The 27,560-nt window shown below is 39.4% G+C and overlaps 1 protein-coding gene across 3 annotated transcripts; it reads right to left on the bottom strand.

The window, feature by feature from the left end:
• Positions 1-310: 310 nt before the first annotated feature.
• Positions 311-25,307, bottom strand: pias2 (protein inhibitor of activated STAT, 2). Of its 3 annotated transcripts, XM_042420596.1 has the most exons (17): positions 25,120-25,307; positions 15,448-15,517; positions 14,759-14,844; positions 12,589-12,776; positions 9,210-9,297; positions 9,058-9,108; positions 8,620-8,710; positions 8,413-8,547; positions 8,185-8,290; positions 5,089-5,162; positions 4,446-4,606; positions 4,173-4,306; positions 3,448-3,637; positions 3,083-3,222; positions 2,958-2,995; positions 1,486-1,632; positions 311-409 (listed from the first exon to the last, which is right to left on the bottom strand). In XM_042420596.1, the coding sequence occupies exons 3-17, from the start codon at positions 14,797-14,799 to the stop codon at positions 314-316; spliced, it is 1,680 nt and encodes a 559-aa protein (XP_042276530.1). In that variant the 5' UTR covers positions 14,800-14,844; positions 15,448-15,517; positions 25,120-25,307; the 3' UTR covers positions 311-313. The 3 variants fall into 3 exon arrangements, with proteins under 3 accessions (XP_042276530.1, XP_042276529.1, XP_042276531.1); XM_042420595.1 differs by lacking the exon at positions 15,448-15,517; XM_042420597.1 differs by lacking the exon at positions 25,120-25,307 and having other exon boundaries at positions 12,589-12,773.
• Positions 25,308-27,560: the final 2,253 nt, after the last annotated feature.

Genomic DNA, 27,560 nt, shown 5'->3' with positions numbered 1-27,560 from the left:
GGCCTTGGTAAGAGAGGTGACCAAGAACCCGATAGTCACTCTGGCTGAGCTCCAGAGATCCTGTGTGGATATGGGAGAAACCATCACTGCAACACTCCACCTATCTGGGCTTTATGGCAGAGTGGCCACACAGAAGCCTCTCCTCAGTGAAAGACACAGCAAAGCCTGCTTGGAGTTTGCACCTAAGCACCTAAATGACTCTCAGACTGTGAGAAACAAGATTCTCTGGTCTGATGAGGATTGAGCTGGGAAAGATTGAAATGTTTGGCCTCAATGTTAAGCGTCATGTCTGGAGGAAAGCAGGCACGACTCATCACCTGCCCAATACAATCCCAACGGTGAAGCATGGTGGTGGCAGCATCTTGCAGTGGGGGTGTTTTTCAGCAGCAGGGTCAGGGTTGAGGGAAAGCTGAACGGAGCAAAGTACAGAGATATCCTCAATGAAAACCTGGTCCAGAGCACTCAGGACCTCAGACTGGGCCAAAGGTTAACCTTACCCCAATACCTTGGGGTATTAAGTGTAAATTGATGAGGGAAAAGTTAATTTTAACATGAGGCTGCAACATATCAATGTGAAAAAAGTGAAGGGATGTGAATACTTTCTGAATGCACTGTATGATGACTTCAATGTCCTAAATATTTCCTCCATTGGAGCTACACCCATGAATATTGGACTAAACCAAAGCTAAAACACTGGGGGATATTGGACTACACCAAGGCTAAAACAACATCACCAACAAACAGGTGGCCAGAATGAAGACTCAAACGGGATTCCCATGTTGCTCAGTAGGCAACTTTTTGTTAACAAATTAGCATAAAATCTTATCATATTGAAATGATATGTTTCATGAAGTTTGTCTGGGGGTCTTTCTGCCCTCTTGTGATTTAAAAAAAAATAAAGGAACACTTAAACATTTTGGAAATTGTGTTTGTTTGCCCTTTTATCCATGAGTCAGATAAAATGATAAATCAATTTCATTTCATCTAGTACAATGATTTAGGCTGTCTGAAATCACCCCTTTTTGTTTTGATCTTCTAATGTGATTTACAGTATGACGGCAGGCAAGAATATTTCCCCAAACGTTGGAGTGTTCATTCAAGAGAACTGGCAATTCACTATGACAAACATTAGGGAAATTGTCCTCAGTTAATGTTGTCCTTGGCCATCGAACCATTTGTGATCCTATCATAGCAGATAGGATAAAGAACCCATTTTCTAAAAGGGCAAAAAGAAAAATGCATCCATGGTCAAATAATACCGATTTTAACATTGTGCAAAATGTTAGGCCACCAAAGTGCACACGTATACCAATTTAGGTGCTTCTGTGTAAATTTCAACAGGTCAGGTTTATGCAGTTCAGACAGAAAGGCCACAGAACAGGCCTGAATAGGTCCAGTGAGAGATGTGGCTCAGTCTAGTGAAATAATATCTGATATGCTGCTGTCAGTTCCTCCTCCAGCGCCCCCTCCTCCCCCTGTGATTACCCGGGTCTCGTGGATGGAGCTAGTTGCATGGCTGCTGTCATCATAGTGGCTGCTGGAGGAGGAGACCAGGGCTGAGCTGGTGCTGGCAGAAGCTGCATTCTGCATGCTGCTCGTCAGGTTGTCCAGGAACATCTGAGGCCGGTAATGCTGAGCAGGAAGAACAATGAGAACAGGTTCGACATTAGTGAAGTCCACTGAAAAGTCAGAACCCTCTAGTATGTATGAATTCATTTCAAAAACTGTTTTGTTTGTTTTAAAACTTATTTTGCCATTGAAATCTTAATGACTATCGCTCTCTATCACTCCTCACAGTGAAACCAGTAAAACAACAGTGAATTCTGCTGCCTGTTTTGTAAAGTCTGACATGCATAAGACTTGAATGGCGGGACTTTAAGTCGGGCCTCTGGTTTAAGTCCTATAATCACATGCTCTATGTAAAGCATTTGGATCTTCATTTATTCATCCGTTAGGTTGGCATGAATTAAAATGTATGAAATGAATGTTAAGTATAGAGAGAGTGCTGGTTACATTATTATAGTGGTTTCATGAGGTTTTTAACCTCTTTTGTCCTGGTCGCACTGTAAGTGGGAAATACTTTGTAAAGACTCCGCTGATATAAGAAGAATCTCAACAACTTAAATTTGAATTTTTCACAGCAGTTCATGTTAAATGAATTTGATTTTGTCTATGCAGAAGAGATGAAAATAGAGAAAACATATTTATTACAGTGATATTAGAGGGAGCAACAAGATGCACATTTCTCTCTCTGCATGCCTTGTGCTGCTGTGGTCTTTACTTTAATCTGACGGCATTCAGTTAAAAGTGATGCTGATATGTTATATGTCCGAGTTCATGACTTTTACTTAAAAGTGACTCATGTGCTCATTCAGACATGAGACGGACTTGTTAATTTGCCATCTGATTAATGTTGAGGGCTGCATGTCTGAAAGGGGCTAATATCTACCTCAGTGCACTGCTTCTGGGCAGTCAGGATCCACATGATTGACCACACTGAACTTCCAGTAAGTGTGACACTTCTAGACATTTTTGTTTGTTCCCCTCCTCCTAAGTGGAGGTTTCAGCCTACTTCTGGAAGTTAAAATACAGTTTTTGACAAAGTCAACAGGGAAACCTGGCTGTTCTTGCCCTGGCCATTTTGTGATGCTATGGATATCAAAAGGACAAATGCACAAAAAAAGTCAGTGAGTCAAGGTTTGCCTGGACAAAGTACATGATCCCTGCTGTTCAGCACATAGTATAAATTTCCCTCTTTAATTTGCAGTTGCCAGCCCTGTCCTACCAATATCCACACGCTCTAGAATACAGTTTGGGCAGAAAGGAGGAGTCTACAGCATCTAAGTAGCACTGGGAGGCTATTCTCTGTTAATGCTTTAATTCTTGACTAAGACTGATAAGATGATCTAGAAATACATAGAGCAGCTTTACACTGAAGAGGACTGTAACAAACATACCTGAGGATCTGCTTGAATTAAGGAAAACAAATCCAGACCTGAAAGTAAGAGATAGAAACATCTGATTATTTACAGTCCCACAGAGCTGTGATAGTGCTAACAGCCATTCTATCCAGCCGACTCACTCTGCATGTCTGTGGGGATGGTAGCCAGAGTAGATGGGTGGAAGGGGACTGCATAGTCAGCAAGCGTAGAGGTCAGATATGATGGGTCCAGGCCCTGGACGTTTGGCATGCGCACAGTGGAAGGCTGGTAGGTCAACACTCTGAGGGAACACAGCAAACATTTTACACTGAAAACAATTCTGCTGTCCATTGATGTCAATACATGTCAGTGGATGGCTATAGGTATACAGGGCACTGACAGGTATTGTAGATACTGTTGACTAATGTGACTAATAAATGCAAAATGAGATTTAAATTGATGGTGTTTTTTTAAAATTCATGAACAAGGTTGGCACATGCAGCCTTGTCTATGGTTTAACACTCACCCCTTCGCATGCATCTCCTCATTCTTGGAAATGTAAACACAACGCTTCTTCAGTGGAGGGTCTGTGTCCTCCTCATCATCGTCATCAGAGGACGAGCTTTCAAGGGTCAGATCAATGACATCAGCCTTCTTGGTGGAGCTAGGCTCAGTAGAATGTGGAACCACTGAAGACTGGCGCAAAGGAGCTGAGGCTAAAAGACAAAGGTTAAAGTACAAGTCTGGTGTTATTCTAGATTTTTCATTGTCATTAAATCCCATGGAAAGACCAAAACCAACAATTAACACATTGTCTATCTCACAATACTTTCTGACTTTCCTACTCTGCTCTAAGCCATAAACCCATTGTTTCCTACTGAAGATGTGAATCTTTAAAAACAGCTCAAAAATATAGTTTCATTTTTTTTAAAAAGGCTCAGTCCTTTCTGGTCACTGTAGTTTCTAACGAACAGAAGAAAATAGTGCATTTGGGGACTATTTTCAGTGGCAGATTAGTCAATATTTGGTCAATCTGAATTTAATCTAGTGAGCATTTCTGGCAGCAGGTGTGTGGGATTGAATCAGAATAAACTGCAGTGTTAATGGTAATGAAGGAACATGTCACCCAGTGCAACAGTGGGGCTCACTGATGTGTTTTTAATAGTTTTTCATATTTTAGGCTCATATACAGACAACACTTGTTAGTAGATCGATTCAAACCTTGCCCAGGTATCAAGAAGATGCACTCACTCTCAATTTTTGGAATTGGCTGAGAGGGGACCTTAACAGACTCTTTCTTTGGTCTCATTGGACACCAAGTTCCATCTTCCTGGAACTTGATTTCATCCACATCTGAGCAGTCGTTCAGGATCTCCAAAAATAAACTGAACAAGAGGAAAAAAATGCTTTAATGGCCGGTTTACATAAACTATTAACTAACTCCTCTTCATGACTGAGCGCACAAGCAGACTTAAACCACTGTAGAAGTTATTTTTGTGACATGGCCTAATGAAGTGAACTGACCCATCAATGATGAGACTCTCATATGCAGCCTTCTTGTCACACACAGGACAGATCCAGGTAGGTTTCTTTTCATTCATCTGCAGGTAAAGGGCAGCATCAAAACACTGCAGGTGACAGCAGGTCACCGCCCGGCATGGCACTGTCAGTCGCATCTTACCCAGCTGGAATTCAAAATAAATGAATAAAGAATATATGTGGTTTCTTGCACAAGAACAAAATTAAATTCACTCAATTCCATAATAAAACTGTGTTGATGTATTTCAGTGATGGAAATTATTGATGTAATGGACATAATAATGATGTGATAACCATGATGTTTGGACTGAGCATGCAGTTATTCATTTTCATGCAGTTATTCATTTTGGACAAAAGAATGGTCAGTGCTCTCCAGTGTTGGTGCCTCTTAAATATGTAGGTACATGTATTTGAAATTCTCAGACTTTGGTGACCCCCAGTAGCAATGTCAAAAAAGAAACTGTGGCAGACAGTAAAGCACCCTGACCCTATCCACTACCAGCACCTGATCCACAGACACAACACATAAGACTACAAACTGTCTAATTGCTCTTAAAACAATAATTTGCAGCATCACAATCATTTGAAAGTTGCTATAATCAACATTCTACACAGGTGCTTCATTTACCGGGCACATGAGTGAGACTCGAAGGCTTGTTGTAGCAATCTCACTGTCTGGATCTGCTGTCAGCTTCTCTTTAACTGGAACACAGACGGCAGGGCAGAGAGTACAGAGAAAAGAAAAGATGAATTACATAAAAGGTTATGAGCCATCACACCAAAACCAAATTTTAAAGAGAAATATTACTCTTCCAGCTCGACCCAGCCAACAGGGCACAGACAGCAGCAGCCAGACCTGACATGGGTGTCAGGGTCACCCTTGAGCCTTTTCACTGGACCTTTCACTGGCTCATTTTAGCATGGTTTAGCTGTGGTGTGCTGAGTCATGATCACAGTTACACATCTTGATTCTATGCTTGTTGTTTTTCAAGAGTGTGATATCTTCCTTAGTTTGTTAAGGTTCTTTCTCTGCTCTTCATCACATCTTACCCAGAATGAAAAACTATCTTCTAAAATAAGCAAGCAGTGATTCCCATACAGCAGAGGATGAGGCAGACTTAATATTATTCTCTAAAAAAATGTTATTGATTTTTGTATAAACTGATTAAATTCAGATTTATTCAGTAGATAAGGTCTGAATCTCTTGAGGGTTAGTCATGTCATGGCGTCATTGTAATTTTAAGGGGTAGTGGTCTGATAGGGTAGTAGCTAAATATGTACACTGGGGCACTTATGTCTCAGTGTGGTATTAATGACAAATAAATCTAATATCTCTTATGAATATGTGAGTAAAATTAATAATCTCTGTTGATTGATCTATATGTATCTATGAGACCTAAATCCTTTAGAACATTAGCAGTGGATATGAAATGTAAACGGGTTCTGGAAGTACAGCCTTACTCACCAAGGATAACTTAACTCCTAATAAATAATAACCATGCCCACTTTGATGACTGTAGTTTCAGGATTCTAATCAATGGGAAATTTGGCAGGGAGTCAGTGCATTTACATGCTCTGAAGTAAGCAGGACAGCTGTGTGTAGTAATCTGATTTCTTAAATGTCATGCATACAATAAACCCTGTCTCTCTAATTGGGGTAGAGCATTACAGAAACCTGGCTTTCCCAGCTGGAAGCAGCATACTACAGTACAGTACTGCTCAAAAGTTTGTGAACCCTAGATCTACTCAATATTTTTGGAAAAACCCAATTCATAATACTGACATTCCAAATAATGGACTCAAAATAAAATTATAAATTTCCATTGTTTATTTAACAAAAGTGGCTGATTTAACAAAAACTCGGATTTCATGGGTGCAAAAATATGTGAACATCTTCAGTTAATAGGGTATTGTACCTCCTTTCTCAGCAATAACCTCAACCAAGTGGTTTCTGTAACGACTAATCAGTCTCTCATATCTGCTTTGGGGGATATTTCCACATTACTCCTTGCAGCACACAGCCAGTTGAGTGAGGTTGGATGGATGTCTGACATGAACTGCCCGCTTCAGGTCCCACCACAGCATTTCTATTGGATTCAGGTCTGAACTTTGAATGGGCCATTCCTTGGTTGTTTTGCTGGAATTCTTTGGATGATTATCATGTTGCATGATCCATTTTCGGCCAAGCTTTGCCTTCACAACTGATGGCTTGAGGTTATGTTCCAGGATTTTACAGTATTCCTCAGAATTCATGATTCTCTGGACTATGGGGAGTTGTCCTGGTCCCGAGGATGAAAATAAGGCCCATATCTTAACGTTCCCACCACCATGCTTCACTATTGGGAGAACGTTCTTTTGGTGGTATGCAGTGTTGACTTTTCGCCAAACATGGCGGTTTTAGTTAGTTGGCGGCTGCGGCTCAGGAGGTAGAGCGGGTCGTCCACTAATTGGAAGATCAGCGGTTCGATTCCCGGCTCCTCCAGTCCACATGCCAATGTGTCCTTGGGCAAGACACTTAATCCCAAATTGCTCCTGATGGCTGTGCCATCAGTGTATGAATGTGTGTGAATGGTTAGCTTCCTCTGATGGGTAGGTTGGGACCTTGCATGGTAGCCCCTGTACCCATTCAGTGTATGAATGTGTGTGAATGGGTGAATGTGATTCGTAGTGTAAAAAGCGCTTTGAGTGGTCGGAAGACTAGAAAGGCGCTATACAAGTACAGTCCATTTATGACCAAACGGTTCAATTTTGGACTCATCTGTCCACAGAATGGACTTCCAGAAAGCTTCAGGTTCCTCCAGGTGCTCTCTGGCAAAGTTGAGATGGGCAGGTTTGTTCTTTTTTGAAAGCAGAGGCTTATTCCTGGCAACCCTCCCATGCAAGCCATGTTAATTGAGTTTTCTTCTTAATGTGGAAGCATGCACATGTGTCCCAGATGCAGCAAGAGAAGTCTGCATATCCCTAGATGTTATGTTTGGGTTGGCTTTTACCTGAGTTATCATTTTTCTTGCGTCTCTTCTGGATATTTGAGAAGGTCATCCACTTCTAGGCAGAGTTGCAGTCATTTTCAGTAATCTGTAGATGATCTGCCTCCAATTTAGCCACCAATATTGTCCTACCTGATTGTATTTACCTGCTCGTTTTACGCAATAAAGCTCAGGGTTCACTAATTTTTGCACCTACAAAAGTTTACAAACACGTATTTTTAATTTAGTCTTTTCACTACACAATTGGTTTCTTCAAAAAAAGTATATGGAATTAATAAACATACACCTGTTATTTCATATAAAAAAATACTGGTTCTGATTAAATTAAGAAATAGTGGTAAAACAACCGAAAACTCCAAGATGCTCAAAAGGTTCACATACTTTCAAGCAGCACTGTACATCACTACAGTGACACACTACACTCCAGTTAAAATAAGTTAGTGTTGCTTTCAAAATAAGGCTAGTGTAGGGGAGAAATCTGATTACCTGCTGCATATGTATGCAGATTTTCAGTAACCACATTGCTACAGTGTATGTAAATTATATGATTACCTGGGTAATCAGATTTTTCTGAGTAACCTGATTACGGTGCATGTGAACATACAGATGGATGCTTTTCAGGTCAGGTAAATATTTTGTATTTGTGAAGACCTCTAAGTGTGACTATCTCAAAGTAAAACTGCTGCTGTGTGACTTCCAGTAAGAAGTGTTGTCATTACAGTGTGTTGTATAGTTACTTAGAGCTCTGGAGTGGTCTGGGTTTCTGATGCCCTTCATCCTCAGCCTCTGCAGGAGCAGCGGTGATGTCAGCTGCCTCACCAGGTACACAGACATGGAGTAGGTCTGCAAAACATCACGATCAAGTCACTATTACTGTCTCCCATCAAGATGACCAACTCAGGCACACTAGTGAGGAAAAACAAGGAACAAGTTGAAAAGAGTTCCAATGATGTTCCTGTTCTTACCTTTCCAATTTCAGGCGCCCATGTCACTGAAATCTGATTGGGCACTGCAGAGGAGAGTCGGACCAGTGAGGTAATGTTTAGAGGTCTTCCTGGTCTCTTCTGTTCCACACCATTTTTGGGGGGTGGTGCATAACCCTACAGAAAGAAAATGCTTTTGCAGTAGTTGCATTTTTATTGGAACTTTTCTGGAGTAAAACAAACACTTACTGGTAAAGGAAAAAGTTTCCCATTGACCTTTATACAGAGACTGTTTGGGTAATTGTCTTCTTGAGGGCAACTTGTCTCTGACAAGCAAAACCTGACAACACAAAGAAAAATTTAAGAGCCAGCCAATGAAATGGACTTTTTCACTGATACATGTGTGATACTGAACTGTACATTACTCCGTAGTGACACAAGTTCAGCAAAACAACAATGATGCATTTGGACTACTATGTGGTGATGGCAAAAGATGTTGCCACATTCATGACGTATGATGAGGAGTCATCAAGAAAACAATAAAATGATTTAATGATTTCAGAAGTTTTGATTCATAACATTCTGCTGACTTCATACTCAGAAAATCAGATGTTTGTTCAAAATGGTTCTGTTCAGATTCTAAGCTGCTGAGGATCTATGAATTAGTCAGAAAATGAAATTTCTCACCTCAGTTGAATTTGAACCATATAGTCTCTTCTGCCACCTGGTAGAAAGTCCCTGTAAACAGACAAAGTGAAACATACTTTATCTTTTCCATCACAGACACAGGTGTGTTTTTCTCAGTAAACATGGAATAAGTGAGCTATGAATAGTCCTACCTGGATATGCATACTTCTCTAACTTGCTGGGGTGTCAAGGCAAAGATAAAATATTTTTCTTGGTGGTATCTCTGCGCGGTGCTTGCTCCTGAAAACACAAAGGATGACAGTAAGTTACAAAGTGCTTCAGACAACTGTAGATTGTAGTGCAGCTGAATTGTCCAGAATTATGCTGAGGTGTTTCTAATATTTTGTCCACCCCTTTTTTTTATTTATGAGGGTAGATCAAATATTAGAAACACTTCTCAGTATAAGGCAACACATAGAATAGATCAGTGGTTTGCAATTTCTTTTTTTAATCTTTTTAGGAACTGTTTATACAATTCTACGGTTATATTATTTTTTACATTTTTAACAACCATACATACTTAACAGGCTTCTTTTTAAAACATTCAATGTTTTCCTCTTCCTGACATTTGGCAATTTTTCAATTAGATATTTGGTTGTTTTAACTGAATATGCCTAAGTCTTATAGGTAGAGTAAACACTGACTTCCACCTGGGATGAAGTTATTTATTCATTGAGACCATGTACAGTGTTAAACATAAATGTTACCATTTGATGTACTGCACCAGAGTTAGCTTATAGCTCATTTTCATCTGCAGTCCCTTCGGCAGGTCACAATTAAAACATATAAAAGCACAATAACAAACAGTACAAAGCAAAAAACATACAGGACACATAATACAAAACACAAAGCTACACACATTAACATATCACATACACCTACAATGTCAACTAGAAATTAATAATGTGAGTTTGTCAAATTAAAAGCAGGATTATTTGCGTTCATGAGAAGACCATGAGATAAAATTCTCAAAGCTCAGTAAACTGTATTTCTCCAGTATCCTACAGTGATGGAAATCCATTGGCTTTTTGTCTAGAGTTTTTAGAGTTTGTATTAGGACTCAAGAGGTATTATGGCTGTTACTCCAGCCTGCCCCCAACATGTGATGCAATAAGACATATGGGAAAGAATCATAGCATGTATAAATATCTTGGCTGCATCCAAAGAGAGACAGAGTCTAATATGTCTAAATTTTGCTAAGTTGTGCTTTATGGTTTCAACTGTTTAACATGTTTCTTAAAGTTCAGATTTGGATCCAGTGTCACACCAAGATATTTGAAATCAGTGACTATGTCAGTCCTTTCACCTTTGATGAGAATATCAGTGTTCGGAGGTTGTACAACGGTTTTAGAGAAAAACAACATAGTCTTGTTTACATTTAGACTCAGACATGATTGATGAAGCCAATGTGTGATGCTTTCCAATGCAATTGTTAGCTTAGCAGCTGCTAACTCAGCTGTTTTTGAATGTGTGTACACATCAGTGTCATCTGCATACATCTGCAGTTGAGGGAGTTCATTAATATGTAGGCTAAATAACAGGGGACCTAACACTGACCCTTGTGGAACAAACAAAACAAAACACCAGCACTCACTGATCCATCTTGTGTTTTTTTTTAAATTTTTTTTATTGTGGACAGAAATGACAGAAACAGATGCTTTTCAGCGTGAAGCCATCATCAGCGTGATGCTGATGATGAAGAAAAAACATAAGATGGATTAGTGAGTGCCAGTGTTTTGTTTTGTTTGTTTCATCTTCACCCCAACCGTGCACCCAATACTCTCTTTGGAGCTGTGCGCACCGCTGCTTTGTACCTTTGTGGAACGCCCATTGTGCACTTCATGTTGTTGGACAGTGCATCACACACTTTAACACATTGTATCCTATTAGATAAATATAAAGAAATCCATGCTAGTGCTCTAGATGAGCAGTTAAATTTATTTTATTTATTTATTAAAACATCACAATTGACTATGTCAAATGCTTTATGAAGATCTAAAAATACAGCACCAATTAAAGCTGCAAGCAGCGTTGGTCGGGACCTTGCACTCTGGCCCGTCGGGATCATTTTGCTGAGTCATTCATCATTTTTGATGAGTTTGTGTGTAAAACAAATTAATTTCTTAATTTTCATCAAGTCTATTTTTAGAAAAGTAAAGACTTTTAACCCACATGACCTGGTGAAAGTTTGATTGAAATGTGTACTGTCAAGTGTGTAGAGACAATAAGTAATGATAATACTCATACATTTGAATGGAGAATGTGAGCGAACCCACACCTTTTTGAACATTTACTGCTTCCACGTAGATTTAGATACAGATTTCATTTGAACTTTAAATGAGTCATGAGACTTTGACCTACAAATCATGAATTTACATGTTTTTTCTATCTTTTACTGTTTTTGAGATATTAGAGTCTGAGTTTTAAAGTCTTTTCTTGCTCCAAACATTGCGAAATGTTTCACAGCACTGAGGGAGTGACATCACCAGGAGCAGTTGAAGAGGAGGATTTTAGAGAACACTTCTTGTGAAATGTACTCATAAATCCCACGACTTTGGCCAAATCTTACATTAAAAATCATATTTTTTAGTGGGAAATTTCGTGGCAAATCCATTGATACAGATTTGAAAGTGGTCAGACTTATAGTTTAGACATCAGAAGCCTCTGTTTGACACAAAGTTCATGCCCATAGATTGCCTCCCCATTGTTTTACATTGTAAGGTGTGATGTGGCACTGCAACTTTTATAAAATCCAAATCGTTCGAGTTATTACAAAGTTTTTAACAACTTTTTTTTCAGCATAGTGTCATAAGTCATCTATTAAAAATTGAAGCCGATGACATTAATGCCCTCAGAGGAGATAGCGTTTGTTTGGGGGCCAAAATTGGGGCAAAGTCTTATTTTGAAAGGCTAATTGCGGACTTCCTATTGGATTTAGGTCAGGGGTGTCAGTGTGGTGTCAGGTGTGAGACGAATAATTGGTTTGATCTCTCTATGACATTCCTACGGGCTGTGGCTGTTTTACAGTAGTCCTCTGCCTTTTGGGCTCAGTCCCTAACTACTCCTCCTTTATCAAGTCTTGATTTAATTTGCTCTATTAAGTGCAAGGTAGCAGTTTCGTTGGAGTGATTTGCTCTAAAGCCAAATTGCATACAATGTAGACCAAAACTGCTTGTATTAAGAAATGTTGTCAGTTGCTCAATGACAACTTTCTCAGCAACTTTTGAGCACTGGCAGTATACTTATTGGTCTGTAGTTACTGGCTTCAAGGCAGTCTCCAGATTTAAAAAATAAGCGTGAGAATGGCACATTTCCAGTCATCAGGAAAGGAGTGGTGTTAAAAAGACAAGTTAAATTTTCAACTACTGAAAGCTGGCACTGAATGCTTGGTCAGATTTTTAGTCTCTGTTTTATCAGGTATTGTAATTGCAGCAGTACCATGAAATTTCATACAATACCCAAGTAATCATGACAAAACCTAGAGTTACATGGCTCAGATTTAAACCAGAACAAAAAAAAAACATCACAGACCTAGGCTTGAAGGCTTGATTAGGACATCCAGCACATCATAGAAGGGCAGAGGCTTCATCTGCACATCAGGGTGGACAGGGGGGATTAGGGGGGCTGGCTGCTGGAGATTCATGCTGGTTTTGGTGTCGTTCCACTCGGCTGCCTCACCAGTCAATAGAATGAAGTGTGTGTTACAGGACTGACTCCTGCTAAAAGAGAGGTCAGTGTTCACTACAGTTACCTCTCTCTCAGCAGAGAGCAACAGTGACTTTATGGTGGCTAAATCAGAGATAGAGGTGTCTATGATCCTGGAGTAATGCTGGTGATTTGATTTGCTGGACTGCAGCCCGTCTTCAGCAGCTCTCAGGAGAAGCTCATGTTTTTGACCACTTTTGTTGTGCCCAGAAAAGCCCAGTAACACTTGAAGCTCAGACAATCTCAAACTTGACACCGTGCTCTGGAATACAATGGAAGAAATAGATACACCGAGACATGAAGTACACGCCAAGCACTGGTGGGGGGTGGGGGTGGGGTGGGATTTAGCCCTTTATAAAAAGTGTGTATTTCAATGAAGAGTGTAGGTTTTTTGTACAGTGGAAACCACTTATAGTGATCACGTCTCTCTGGGTCAAATTGATCACTATAAGAGGATGATTATAACTTTTTGCTTTTTTTGCTTTTTCTTTGTCATGCAGATTACCATCTAATTGACATTTGTACATTCATTACACGAATATAAGGTAATGAAATAGTCAGCTTCACTATTTACTGAATTTATTGACTGTTTCAAAATATAGTACAGGTGTTAAAAATGCTTGTTGTTTCGCTGCTGAATCTCACTGCAGTTTCACTGCTGCATCTTGTTGACTTGTTTTTGGCAGTGTGTCATAAGCTTTGTGAGAGGACAATACGTTTTTCATTGAGAGAAAATGACTTTTTTCCTGTCATGATTTCAATGTGCACACAGCACCAACCTCAGGTAACCAGCCAGAAGCAGATGGGTTACCACAAGGCAATAATGGTGCAGCAGCTGCTAAGTACATATCAAACATGTATCATGGGAGTAAAGTAGAAAAAACAGAATTACTGTAGTTTTAAATTTTTTTTCCATATGTTGTCATGTATGAAAAGACCCAAAATGAAGACTGTAAGCAGACTACTTGATTACTTTAAGTAAATTATTTAAACAGCATTTGTTTAGGAATGATTCTGTTCCAAGCTGTTTGACCCATATAAGCGGTTGATCACTATAAGTGGTTTCCACTGTATTATACATTTTATTCTAATGACATTTCAGTGACACATAACAGGATGCCAATGACATGTTTCTTGGAAAAAAAACAGTTAAAAAGTACAATCATCCACAGATTTTCAAGTAAGCTGCCACCACTGTAATGTTAACTTGTTAACTTCCATCTAAAACCTGGATTACCAAGTCCACACAATTTTTTTTGGCAATTTAGAGCCACCACTTCAGCTAACGTACATGTTTATGGACTTTGGGAGGAAACCAGAGCAAATACCCCAGCAAGGCCCTGGCTAGCCAGTTTAAAATGCAGGCCCTTCTTCCTATGAGGCAACAGCACTAACCACTGCACCACTCTGTCACAGTTGGAGATCTATTGTCTCCATGGAAATTTGTTGCTATTCTTTGTTTTCCCACCGATAAAACCAGTCTCAAAGCAAACATTGTGATGGTATAGATTTGTGGAACCTGCAGGTTATGAATTAAAAACTCTGTCACCCACAGAAATGTATTAAAAGCTGTCCAGGGATTTTGCTCTCTGATATTTTCTGTCATTGTGGATATCATTAATTGAAACTGTTTATAACTGATAATAATATAGTTCAATCATGATCATGATCTCCATACTGAGCTAAATAACTGTGGTTATAATTTTAAGCATTATTGTGCAGCCCTAAAAAACCCACAAAATGCAACAGCTGTTTCTGCAGAATTCTAAGATTAAAACACTGATCAAGTACACATTCAATTCTTCAGGATATCCTTAAGCAAAAAAAACACACACACACATATATATATATATTATATACACATATACACATACACACACACACACACACACACTTTTGACTTACAAACATTTGCAAACAAATGTCTTCAACTTCAACATCTGCCCAATAAGAAATCCCACAGAAAAATAATAAAAAATGAAAGAACCCCTCTGACCTTTCAATATATGCTCCATGCTGGATTGTTCTCATGCGCATATCTTTCCTCCTTACAGTTCCTCAACATATGTGGGCTTTATGCATCTAAAATATTGAGAATAATTTCAAGAATCATTAGATTAAAAACATGGACAGCATGACAAAGTACATGATACCAAATAGTTATGGTTAGTGACAAGCAAAACAAACAAAATAACAGCAAATTACATGAAATTAGAAAGGTCTGAAACGAACACCCTGAGTTGTCGTTTTGTGTTTTCTGGTTAATAACTCTGATTATGAGGAAATGATATGCAATAATGTAAAGTTGTTGAAAGAGAAATGCACAAGTGGCTTCTTCCTACACAGCAATTAACTCTGCATGCTGGTTGTAAAAGAAATGTGTGACTTTGACAGGACAGAGCTCACAAACAGCTTGTGTTTTGAAGTGTGGAATCCAAAGTATCACCAGAATTTGGATTCAACCTGGGATAAGGCAGCTTAAACTTATATCTCTCCTGGTGCATCACTGTGTGACTGGTTTTCATGCTCTGTCCTGCAGACTTATGCTAATGAACATCAGAGAATGTCTTGTTTCAGCCCTGCACTTTTAGAGTCAGTTCACATGCTTTGACACAATAAAAAAAAACAATTGAGCTGGATGATAAGGCCAAATATTCGAATCATTTTTTAGCTCACGTTAGCTACCTGGCAAGTAGAGACAAACCGAACAACTTGGAATCTGGAAACTGTTCAGTCGACTCCCAGTTCTTTAACTCTGTAACCAGAAATGATACCTCATCAACTAACACAAACTGAGAGAACAGATCAGTGTGCAGAGTGTTTTTCAGTCTGTCCTTCTTTTAGATGTGACCGTTAAATTCACAATGAGATATCCAGAGACAGCTCACCACCTGGAGTCACCACAGTCCTGTAAACTGCAGCAGGCCAACATGAAGTGTAACTTACCATGTGATAAGTTACACTTCATGTTCGCAGTCCACAGTTACAGTAACTAAAGACAACTAATGTTGCAGCTGCCATTTACATTACTTTTTACACAAAACAAACTTTTTGTGCATATTTTACAAATTTACACAACAAAAATTCTAATTAATCATATTAATTTGACACTTAACTATCCTGGATTTCTACAGCCCACTCTTGTTGGTCTGTTTGTGACTACAAACATACAAAAGTGACACTGTGCAATGACATTTTCCAGGATTAAACCAGCAAAAAGACACAGAGTTATGCAGTACAGTATGTGCCTGCAGTGAAGTAAGAGTGGTTGAATGAAAAAATGAGAGTTTAATGAAGAAAAAGGGGGGGGGGGGGGGGGGGGGGGGTGTCACTGGAGTTGGCTGGGTACTGACAAGCCCACAAAGACTGCACCTGATGGGGCAGGAGCAAATGCTACATGAAGGCTTATATGTGTCAGAGTCTGAAAAAAAAGGTATGACACATTGCGTCTGTGTTTAATGCAGATGTTTTCTGCAATGAGGTTTCAGGGGCAGCAAGTGGAATTTGCCACAGTTTTTGGTGGACTAAAGGGTTAATTTCAGACCCTGCATATATGGAATGTTTATAGGTAATCAGTAAATGACTATCACCATAAACAGAGAGGCCATTAAAAGAACACGACCGGGAAGTGAAGTATGTTTTTCTGCAGTCTTACCAGGAGTTAGATGAGAGGACTGATAATCATTTAATTTCTGTAAGATTGGTAAAAAAAAATTTGTTTAGTCTACAATGACTGGAAGAAACAATGCTTTTTCACCTTTACAAGGAAAGTCTTCAAAGATGAGGATGGAAATGTGAAAAACGCATTTTGGCAAATGTATTTCAGTAAAACTTCTTCATCACCGTGTGCTCAAGAGTCCTGTCTGCTTAGTAAGCATCGATTCATCGATAAAATAATCTGTTGATTAAACAAGCACTGAAAATAATGGATCAAAAACCAATGAAATGGCACCACTGTATAATTCTGCAAAAGTACAAGTTGCTTAGTTATGACAGTTTTATCAAGTTTTCTTTCATCAAACTGATTTTTAAATGTTTGAATAATCTTGCCCCAGCTATACTTTGTCCATATGTAACAAAAATAAACAATAGAATAACCACAAGGGGATCAGCAAATGGCAACTGCAGGATGGCACAGCACAAAACTACTTTCGGTCAGTCATCTTTTTCAGTAAAAGGGATACATCTTTGGAATGCCCTACCAACAGAAATAAAAATACAAACTGATCTGAAAACATTTAATGAAAAGGTGAAACATTGGCTGAAACAAAACCAAACCTGCGATCACTGATCTGTGATCTGTCTCCATGTGCATGTACACATAGATAGACGAACAGATACATACAGATAAACATACATGCACTGATACAGATTATGCATGTATGTACACGGACACATACACCGATAAATATTATGCACATAGACACATCATTGCCATGAATTAGGGAACATACATGTATACATATGCAACACATGTAAATTGATTGTTATGTGATGTAAATACTGTTGTTATTGAGAATGTCACTATTTATTATGAGCTTTATTTAGTTAATGTATTTCTGGTAGTGACATGTTATGACTATTTTAAGTAGAAAAGCCTAACCAGGGACAGGCATTCAGGTTAACTGTTTACATAGGATGTGATCTAATTAGTTCTGGTGTTCACATGCACCATCACATTTTATCGGAACAGCTGTGTGACATGCACAAAAGTGATGAATACATCATGCATTTGTCTTCCTCAATGGCTACCTTTCAGCACCAACCCATTCAGCAGTATCTCTTTGGCATGTATTCGATCAGCTCCTTGAAGATGGATATCTATCGTCTGTTCCGTGCAGTAGTTGCTGTTATTGTGTTGCTATTAATCATACGACAGTTTAATAACAACACATGCTGATGAAGGTCTGCAGCAAAGATTGGTGGGAGAGTTGTACTTTTGGAATTTTCCGATCTTGAACGGAAGTAAAACTTTCGGATGACACGCCAATCATTCATGAAGTTGTTACATATTTTAGTGTACTGTTTGCCTGTAATTTGAGAAAGTTTGTGACACGGCTGCCATCTGGGAAATGGACATGGAGGACACGGAGGGACTCACGTGCACTAACATGCATGCATGGCCTGTGTGGCTACCAAAAGAAAGAACAGAGAAGCTCAAATAACAACACACATAGAGGGAGTGTGACTTCATTCACTGCTCAAGTCACCATTACTCCACAATATCTTTACATCGCAAACAGTTGTTTACTGACATCCAGTGAGGCTTAATGTCATTTATTGGACCTTTAACTTCATTATCTAGATGAAAACACAACTCAGAACATAAAGGCACATGTTTAATGAAATTCAAAATTTTTCAGACATTTAAATAAGGAACAAAAAGTGCTACTGCAGAATAAAATACTCTTTGGGCAAAGCAGTTTCTAATAAAAGTTTTGTTCAAGTGGGTACAAACAAACAGTGCAGTCTTTTAATACGGACCTTTTAAACCTTGAAGATTTTTGTGTAAACATAAGTTTGATTTCCTCTAGGGAGAACTTAAACAAGCCTGTTCAACATAAAACAATCTGTTAATTTTCTGTCTAATGACCTAGGTTAAGACATTTCTGAACAATCTTTCCTTATAACAGTTAACTCAAACTACTGACAAACAACTTTTGAGCTTTTTTTTTGTTTTGATAATCTGATCTAGGCCATGTAGGGTGTAGTCGGAGTCATGGTGATCGGGCTGGGGCTGTTGGGGCTGAGGATATGGGTGCTAGGAATGTGGATATGGATGCTGAGGATGAGGATGCTGGAATGGAGTTAGCCATTGTTTATCTGGAGCTGCCTGGGAGGAACAGCTGCCCTATGACACATTCATTTGAGCAGGAGTTTTCCTAAAGAAACCTTGAAAAAAGCCTCTCTTCCTGTTGTCGTTTTCTTTCCTGCTGTTGCTCGATCCGCTTGGTCTGGGGTGCTTGCATCTCCTCCATGAAGGACTGCTCAGCCAACCAAGTGCACAAAGCTCCCCCATAGCTAGATGTGGACTTTGGTTTTGTTCCTGTAAAAGTAGTGTTTCAACATTTAGTCTTTTGACAGTGTAATTGTTCACATTCTGTAACAAAGAATTTCAACCAAAAAAAAAGGTCCTTTCAGAGTCTTTCAGCAGACAGACCAATAGAAAAAAGCAGCCAATATGTCCATCATTTAACCATGCACTTTGCAACCCTTTACACAATCAAATCAAGGATCTGGGAACTGCTGTCTTCACCGTTTCCGTGCTCTGTAGAGAGCCATCATGTTTGCCCCCTACATGCTGCAGTGCTCATCATCTTAAGAACGTTATGGGAAAAAAAAACAACTTAATATCATAGTAGGTGGCAAGACCTTTGTAAGACTATAAAAACAATTTATGCCCAATATTTCAACGCAACCTGCTGATGTGGCTCATAATGAACAAGTAACTTAGTCTATCCAACTGGTATTAGTTTGGCTAATGTTACCTAACGCTAGTTAGCAAGGCTGTGTTGTAGGGTTAACTTACCAGAAATGCTAGCTTCAACATCATCTGAATTAACATTAAAAGCAGAAGTCTCCCCATTACACACTTTACCCACATTGACGTTATGGTCAGCAACATTTGCCAGTGGTCATCATCCCATTACTTTGTCCATGCTGTCGTAATATGGGAAGCTAGTGGGTCAGATCCACTTTTATTGTTGTTGTAATAAGCGGTTTTCAAAGTTTTCCAGCGGTTTTTAATTGTTCAATGCTTTGGTCTATTCAGGCTTTGTTAATGTTTTCATGGACTTGTTTGGATTGGTTATTTCTTATTGTCCTACTGTCTAGGCATCCAATAATGTTCAGTTCTTTAACCCCTTAAAACCCACCAGGTTGCCGGCGCCCCGCTTAAGCCAGTCTCAAGCGTCTTAGCGTCACACATTAAGATATAAATATTTAAACTTTTGTCATTATGGACATGTTATATATTATTAGATCGGTAAGATTCCCCACCAAAGTGTAATTCATTCAGATTTACCAGCAAGAGAGACAAAAAAAAGTGGTGATTCCCTACCTTTGAAGCGGTCATTAAGTCCGAATATGTGTCCATTCCTCGATTATTTACATTCCTTCGGTCTGTAAGGATCCACAGATCAAAAAACTCGAAAGGGTTTTTCATAAAATTAATCCAAGTTGTGAATATTGCTGTGTGAAGTCCATTGATAACTGTTAGTGGTGCAACGAATCGTAGTTGATCCGTGATCCATACGGATCGCCCCACATGGTTCGGCATGTATGTGAACCGCGGATAAATTGCAAAATTTAATATCTCATTTAAAATGACAAAGTAAACAAACTGCTGTAAGTACAAATCATAGACAGACAGTGTGTCGCTAACAGGGATTTTGAAGAGCAACAACCAAACCAGCATTTAACGGGTCCGCAGTGACATCTGCAGGTATGTTTACACGCTGTTTAATGTGCTGCAGCTGAGCAGCTTATTAGCTATGCAGCTGCTAAGTGACGTTAGCGGTGCACTTTTCCCCACTGAATGTTTGTTTGGTGGCTCGTTCAACAAGCTAAACTGCAGGACAAGACGTATGTTCATGTTTGTAAGTTATGAAGTTTTGACGATGTGGACACAGGCTGTTGTTTCATTCACTACCATGTTTAAAAGAGGAAGGTATCAGGCCTCATAGTGCAATTTAATTTAACAACTGAGCACTGAATATTTTATATATTTTAAGATTTTATTTAAACATTGGACATCTTGAATGTTGTTTTCATTTAAAGAGCATGGGCGAAAGTTCCTTGCTGTAAGTGTTCTACAGAATATATGGAAAGCAAAGTTTTTTACAGTGAATATGGAAAAAGGAAAGAAATGTTTGCTGAAGGCCGCAACACCATTTTAAATCAGTGAGTAATGATCTTTTACTTTTTAATGGTGATTTGTCTAGCCATGAATGAAATTTGAATGACAGCCAGGGTGTGTCTGCTTGTTTCCTGCTTATTTAGCAGCAATTTAGCGATTGCTGATTGCTAAGGCCTGAAGACTTGAAGGGTGCGATATAATTCACCATCTTTCTTTGAGGCATATCTTTGTGCACCTGGTTCCCTTAGTTTCAGTTTCTCTTTCTGTATATGTGACATCAAATATAGTTAAAGTTGATTTTGTGCATCTATTTCACTGGAAAAAAATTTTTTTATCAAGCTTGTGAACAAATTTATCTGGATTTTTTACTGAATTGAGATTACATCACACTTTTGATTGAAATAATAAATTCTGGGGATATGGGGGATATTTTGCGAACAACTGTGCATTACATTGTGTTTTGTAGGTCATCTACTGAAGATAGTGGTTCCGATTGGCCAAAGTGGCAATGCTCCTCTTCTGCAGCCACCAGTACCATCTCCCTTGCTGGATAAGGGGATGCTGCTTCCAACACACCCACTGCTGGACTCTCATGTTCCTGTGCTGCCAGGGGTGCTCAGGGTAGAGGCAGGACCATCAGCCTCTCCCATGCCTCCCACACAGCAGAACAGCAGTGCCATACTGTGGATAAAGAGGATGTTGAACCTGCTCCACTGGTCTTAATGCCAGTAAGACAGCCTGGACTACAGCAGGGGACCAGGATTGCTCACAGTCCACTGCAATTCTTTAGACTGTTTTTACAGATACCGTGCTTGGGACTTTGTTGGCAAACACCAATGCTTATGGTGCAAAGAAACAAGAAAGGAAGAGAGTAGCATGGTGCAACATCACCATCAATGACATGTTCTCCTTCCTTGCTTTGGTGATTTACATGGTCTTGGTGACATGCTCTATGCTGGTGGACTTCTGGAAAGGATCTCAACTCTACAGTCTCCAATTCCCCTCCTCTGTCACGTCATGGAACAAATTCTTCACCATTGCCATGCTCTGCAAGTGACTTCAAAGCTGATGAGGAGATTGATGCCAAGAGAGGGACACCCGAATATGACCGTCTTGGCAAAATAAAGCCCCTCTACAACCAAATTGTTGAATCATGCAAGTCACATTTCCAACCTTGTCAGCACATGTCAATTGACAAACAAATGGTGGCATCAAAGGCGAGGATCTCAATCAGACAGTACATCCTGGCCAAGCCTACTAAGTGGGGGTTCAAGCTGTTTGTACTGGCTGATTCCAATTGGAATCAGCACATGAAACTTCGATGTGTATGAGGGCAAGTCATATGGCTCTGGGAATGGACTGACTTATGACTCGGTGATGTCCGTCATGGACTTTGACAGTCTCAGCACAGATTATCATCTTTATGTTGACAACTTTTACACCAGTTCTCAATTTTTCTTGGACCTGTTGAAAAAAACGTTTGGGGCTTGTGGTACTGTTCGTTCCAACAGAGTTGGTTTCCCTAAAACCAAGGCCAACGATTTCACCAGGGTTACTCCTCGGGGCACCATACAGTGGATCAGGGACAGTGAAGTGCTCTCTGTGAAGTGGATGGACATCCAAGAGGTCGTCATGTGTTTCACCATCCAAAAGGCCTTCAATGGTGATACAGTCCGAAGGAGAGTGAAGACAGCTGGGAAGTGGGTGCAGACTGATGTCCTTGTTCCAGCCGCAGTCAAAGACTACAATCAGCACATGGGGGGGCTACGCACATATTATGTATTAATTAATTATTACGTACATAAAAAGGAGCTACGCTACCAAGAGTTTTCCAGGCAACAACACAGTTTCAGCAGGTTTCGGAACAGGGCTGCACAAAGTCTCCCAAACGCTACTGACTTCTGAATTAATGGATATTTGGTTTTGTTTTTTGGCATAAAAAAAATATTTTTTTGGCCGGGGGGCCACCAAGCTTGTGCAAGTATAGCGGAAATACTGGTATTACAGTGTCATCCACAAGACCAGGAAGTGGTACCGGATTTTCTTCTTCCACTTTGTGGACATTCCTGTGGTGAATGCCCACATTCTCCACCAACAAACCAAGAAGGAATCTGCTATCGATCAAGAGATACACTGCACCTCCTAACCCAGCAGCTTTGCACAAGCTGCAGTAGTTTGCAGAGGGATTTGATGTGCCTAAATGGAACACAGGCACTGCAGGCAGAAGGAACTGCACACTCTGCCACCGGAAAACACCAGTTGGCTGCATGTCATGTCATGTGTCCTTGTGCTTAGTGGCACGGAAGGACTGTTTTAACACCTGGCACACACTGAAGGGACTTTTGGAACCCTCTGTACATTTTTTTCTATAGTCACTCCCTTCCCTTACACATTTTTAGATATTTTTGCTGTATAAGTACCCCATATCTAATTTTTTATAGTTTTTTGTATATAATTCAGCATTGTGCAATTTGTGTATTGGCATGGTGCACTTCATTTGAAATTTTAAAAAATATTTGTTTTGAATTCAGCTCAACATAGTTTGTTATTTTTGTATCATATGTATTAGCATTCTATAGTGTTTTGTCACATACACAAAAGATGAGTCAATATGGCCACCTAGAAATGTGTGGGGACCTCTCAAGCCAGCCATTAAATGTATGTGTTGTGTGAGAAATGATGACCAGCAGTGTTGTGAATGATGGTAAAAGGTTTTATAGTAATAAAAATGTATGTTTTCCAGTGTCACACAAGTGAGTAAAAGCAAATGGCACAATTTGGCATACCAGTGACACCAAAAACTAAAAACTCCCTAGCTCCCATAATTTTATACACGTGTAGTTGACAAGATGTAGACGTTATGTGGAGATTTGCATAGTTCTAGCATAAAGCATGTCCTCATTATTGTCATTTAAATATGATTTAGTATAGCAAGAACCTATAAAAACTTTTTTGAGCCATATTTGAACTGATGCAGTTTAGGTTTTCAGCCACATGCTAAAAAAGGATATTTCCAGAAGATGTTACCTTTCAAATGATGCATGATACATGCATTTTGGCCATACAGTTCTTCTGTTATAAGTTTTTCCATTTTGGTAGGCAAAATAGGCGTAAATTCCGGGGGGAAAAGGTGGATGTTTAGGGGTTAAGAGTTTGTATCAAAATCAAACTCTCTGCAGTGGTCCAGTTCAGCTTGGAAGCCACTATTTGTTTGGAAGCGGAGAAATGTACAACCCCACGCATTTATGTCAAGACAGAGGTCATGCACTCAAAGAACACAGCCAGAAAATAATCAAATTAAATCCAGTGTTTCCCCTAGGTTGACTGTTTTGGAGCGTCACTTGTGTGACACTGGAAAACATACTGCAGCATTTATTAACTGACACACAGCCTGTACTGTACATTTACTGCCAGATTTACAACTTACTGCTAAACTTTTCCTCTGCTCCGCTCGCGTTCACGTCATGTTTCTGCCGCTCGCCCTCTGCGCTCGCGCAACTACACACGCACATTTACACACACACATACACACGCACGCGCACTGCCTTATTCCTAGACGGAGCAACGCTACTCTTGCAAAAACACGTAGATGTCCTTTGAAGAATGAAGAGAGTGAGGATGACTAAAAAATCAACAATAACGTATGGTGTTGCACAGTGTGCGAGAGAAAATCATTAATGATCGTCTGAAATTTTAGCAGCGGCGCTCATAATTTTGCAGCGGCGGTGCGCCAGTACATGTAGCGATACAACACTGCAGCCCTGTGTTTCGAGTGTTAATTTAAGTATGAACATAGCCAAACTCTATGGGGTCTTTTCCATTGAAGGAGTCTTCCATCAGAGAAGCTGATTCGTGTTCCTGGGGGTTTCTGTCTATAACTCGAAGCCAAGTAGATATCCACTCTGCGAAAATCACCACCTGATGAGGTGACCACATCTAACTAGCCAGTACAGTGGTAGATATCCATTTAGCTTACAATGTGGAGAGAAAACCCCAGGAGCTAGCTTCAGGTGTTTAGAAAGACTGATGGAGGAAAACCATTTATGAAACAAGCCATTGATTTCCAGCTGCTGGAAGAACAGAGAGCAACCAGGACCTCCGCTCATCGCATTCACAACTCTTATTCCTGAAGTACACAAACAGACAATCTCATACGTAACAACGTAAAACACTTATGTAGTTAGACAATGATAACGTGACTACAGGCAGTTATGGCAAAAATACAAACCAGTATGGTTTCAGCTATCTAGCTACTTGCAAAGAGCTAGTCAGGGACTTATAAGCAACTTGCTAATCATAAACTGTTAGCATTAAAGCTAATTACCGACTCTGCAAACGATCTGTTCGAGAAATGCACATTCCTGCCTGGCAGTATACGAACCTATTAGCCCATCAACTCGGGGCGTTATGCAACGACCAGTTTATTCGTTACAAGTTATCGTTACATGGTGTAGCGTTGACAGAAGTAAGTCACAATCAGTGTTGTTCTTTTCGCTTACCCGAAACTCCTCATACTTCGCCATTTTGTTGTTCCGGTCATCCCGCCCAGCGTAACTACTTCCAGGTGACGCCACGGCGGGGCAATGTACAGGATGGGAAGCCAAATTTATTTTCTTAGGAAGGCGAAGTCATGACCCGCCCTTTTCTGCCTCTGATTGGCTAGTACTCGTTGCCTTCGTTGGTTGGGTTGGTTAGAGTTAGTCATGAGGAATAACATTGGTTAGGGTTAGGATAAGAATATCAGGGTAAGCCAATCAGAAGCAGAGTAGGGTGGGTCATGACTTCGCTCTCCTGAGAAAAATATATCGCGGACGGGACCCCCAATATCATGGATATATTCAAGTCATAGCCATGCCCTGTATGGTGTGTTACTGCTTTTGCCACAAATCCACAATTTTGGATTATTATCGTCAATGACATGGTGGACATCTGTCGCCTAAATCTGTGCTTAAACAGCCAACAAAAGTTGGAAACAATACATTATTCATGTTTGCAAAATTCTGCTTATAAATTAAGTTACAGCATTACAATATTATCACACAAATTAGCCTACATTCCAACTTGAAAATGAATTGAATGTCCACTTGGTCAGTTCAGGTCAGGTCATGATCAGACCAAACCTGCAGGAAGCAGTTTTTGTTTAGGCTAACCAATTAACACACTTGTTTGCTCATTATATCAATTTTGAATAAAACAAGATCACCATTCAACAAAGGATTATATTGACAAAAATAATGCACTGAAGTGAACGAATCCATCTACCTACCACATCCATCTTACAGTGGTGCAACCCAAGACAATTCATGGGTTGAATACTTAACTATAAATCAGTTGCTTTCTACAATGACTATTGCATTGCCACTAGAAAACATTAACAAACAAGTATAATTTGGCCATACTACAGCAATCATCTATTGCAGTAACAGCATCACAACTGCATTTCAGTTTGGGATAGCTTCAGAACTGAGTAGAGAGTATTAAGTATTATGTGTGTTTCAATATGAAACTGATATTAATGCAAAAAGTTTGTCACTTGTCCAGTAGAGCTGCTTGTCAGGAACCATTTCATTTAAGTTATCCTACACCTCACCAAATGGGCCAGAGTGTGTACACCGCATTGCAGTCTACAGCATGCTGGTAAGGCAAATGTTTCTTTATGGTCAAGTCACCAAGGGTATGCCACTGTAGGGGACACAATATGATGATAATACTGTTAAAATACCTTTTTGGCTTGCAGCCCCTTTAATGTCTGCTTCTATTAAAGTGTAAAACATGGTGAAATTGGCCAATTATACCATGTGAAATGAGAGTAAATGGTCAAAAGTGTGGCCATATGGTAAACATGATCTTTTATCAACTTTAATCTAAATACAAGTCCAGTTCTATTAACTAAATCAATAATGGAATAAAATATATTTTTCTCCTGTTTTAAAAGCATGTAACTTGTGTAAAATTTTTATTTAAACAAAAGCTTTGACTGATTGATTGGGCTTTTTATTTAAGTTATCAATTTTAACCTATAGAATACCAGAATATGTCAAATTCTGACTTAATATAAATATGAAGCTGTATATAACATTGAGGCCTACAAGTAACAACATGTAAGCCAATATTTGGTCCATATCATCCGTTCATTCAATTATTTAATTTAATCTTGAGACAAGAAAAATGAAAAAAATGAATGAAAATCAATTAAATGTATTTCTGCTTTCATCATGAAATGGAAATTAAAAAAAAACAAAAAAACAACCAAAACCCCAAAAATACAGTTTCTGTTATTTTTACACTATCTTTCTCTGCCAATGTGCATGAGCAGCCATGAACTGCAAAGTGCACACAATTTGCGGGAGGATGGATGTAACAAGATAGTTCTATGTTTGAGGAACATGCAAAGAGTAAAAGAAAACCAAGTATTTTTCAAAAATATCATAAAACAATAGTCAAGTATCAAAATAAACATTGTCACTCTCTGTAATCATTCCTCCTGTTCATACTGGCCTTTAAGAGTTCCTGTCATAATGCACTTACAATGTCTTTTTTTTATCTTTATTATGCAGGAATGTCATGATCACACTCACACAGTTACACATTTTGGAAGCAGTCCAATACAACCAGTTGGGATCAGTTGGGGTTAAGAACCTTGCTCAAGGTCAACTCAGTGGTGGTAATAAGGGAGAGGCAAGCGCTGCTTTTTCACTTTCCCCACCTAACATTAGATTTATTCTGCCAGTCCAGGGATTGAACCAGCGACCTTCCAGTCACAAGCTCGCTTCTCTAACCTTTACACTGTGCATGCAAAAATGTATTTAAAAGTTTGTTTGGAGCTAGTATGAAGCTTCAGCTGTCCGAATTAGTCAAATCAAGTATCTTTCAAATCTTTCAAAGTTAGTCTTTTTTGTGCCAAATTCCCTCTTTTTGTTACAAGCCTTCAACTGCAGCT

The sequence above is a fragment of the Thunnus maccoyii genome, chromosome 9, assembly GCF_910596095.1.
Source record: "Thunnus maccoyii chromosome 9, fThuMac1.1, whole genome shotgun sequence".
NCBI lineage: Eukaryota > Metazoa > Chordata > Actinopteri > Scombriformes > Scombridae > Thunnus > Thunnus maccoyii.
The sequence above is the reverse complement of the archived record's forward strand: the minus strand, read 5'-3'. Positions and strand labels throughout refer to the sequence as shown.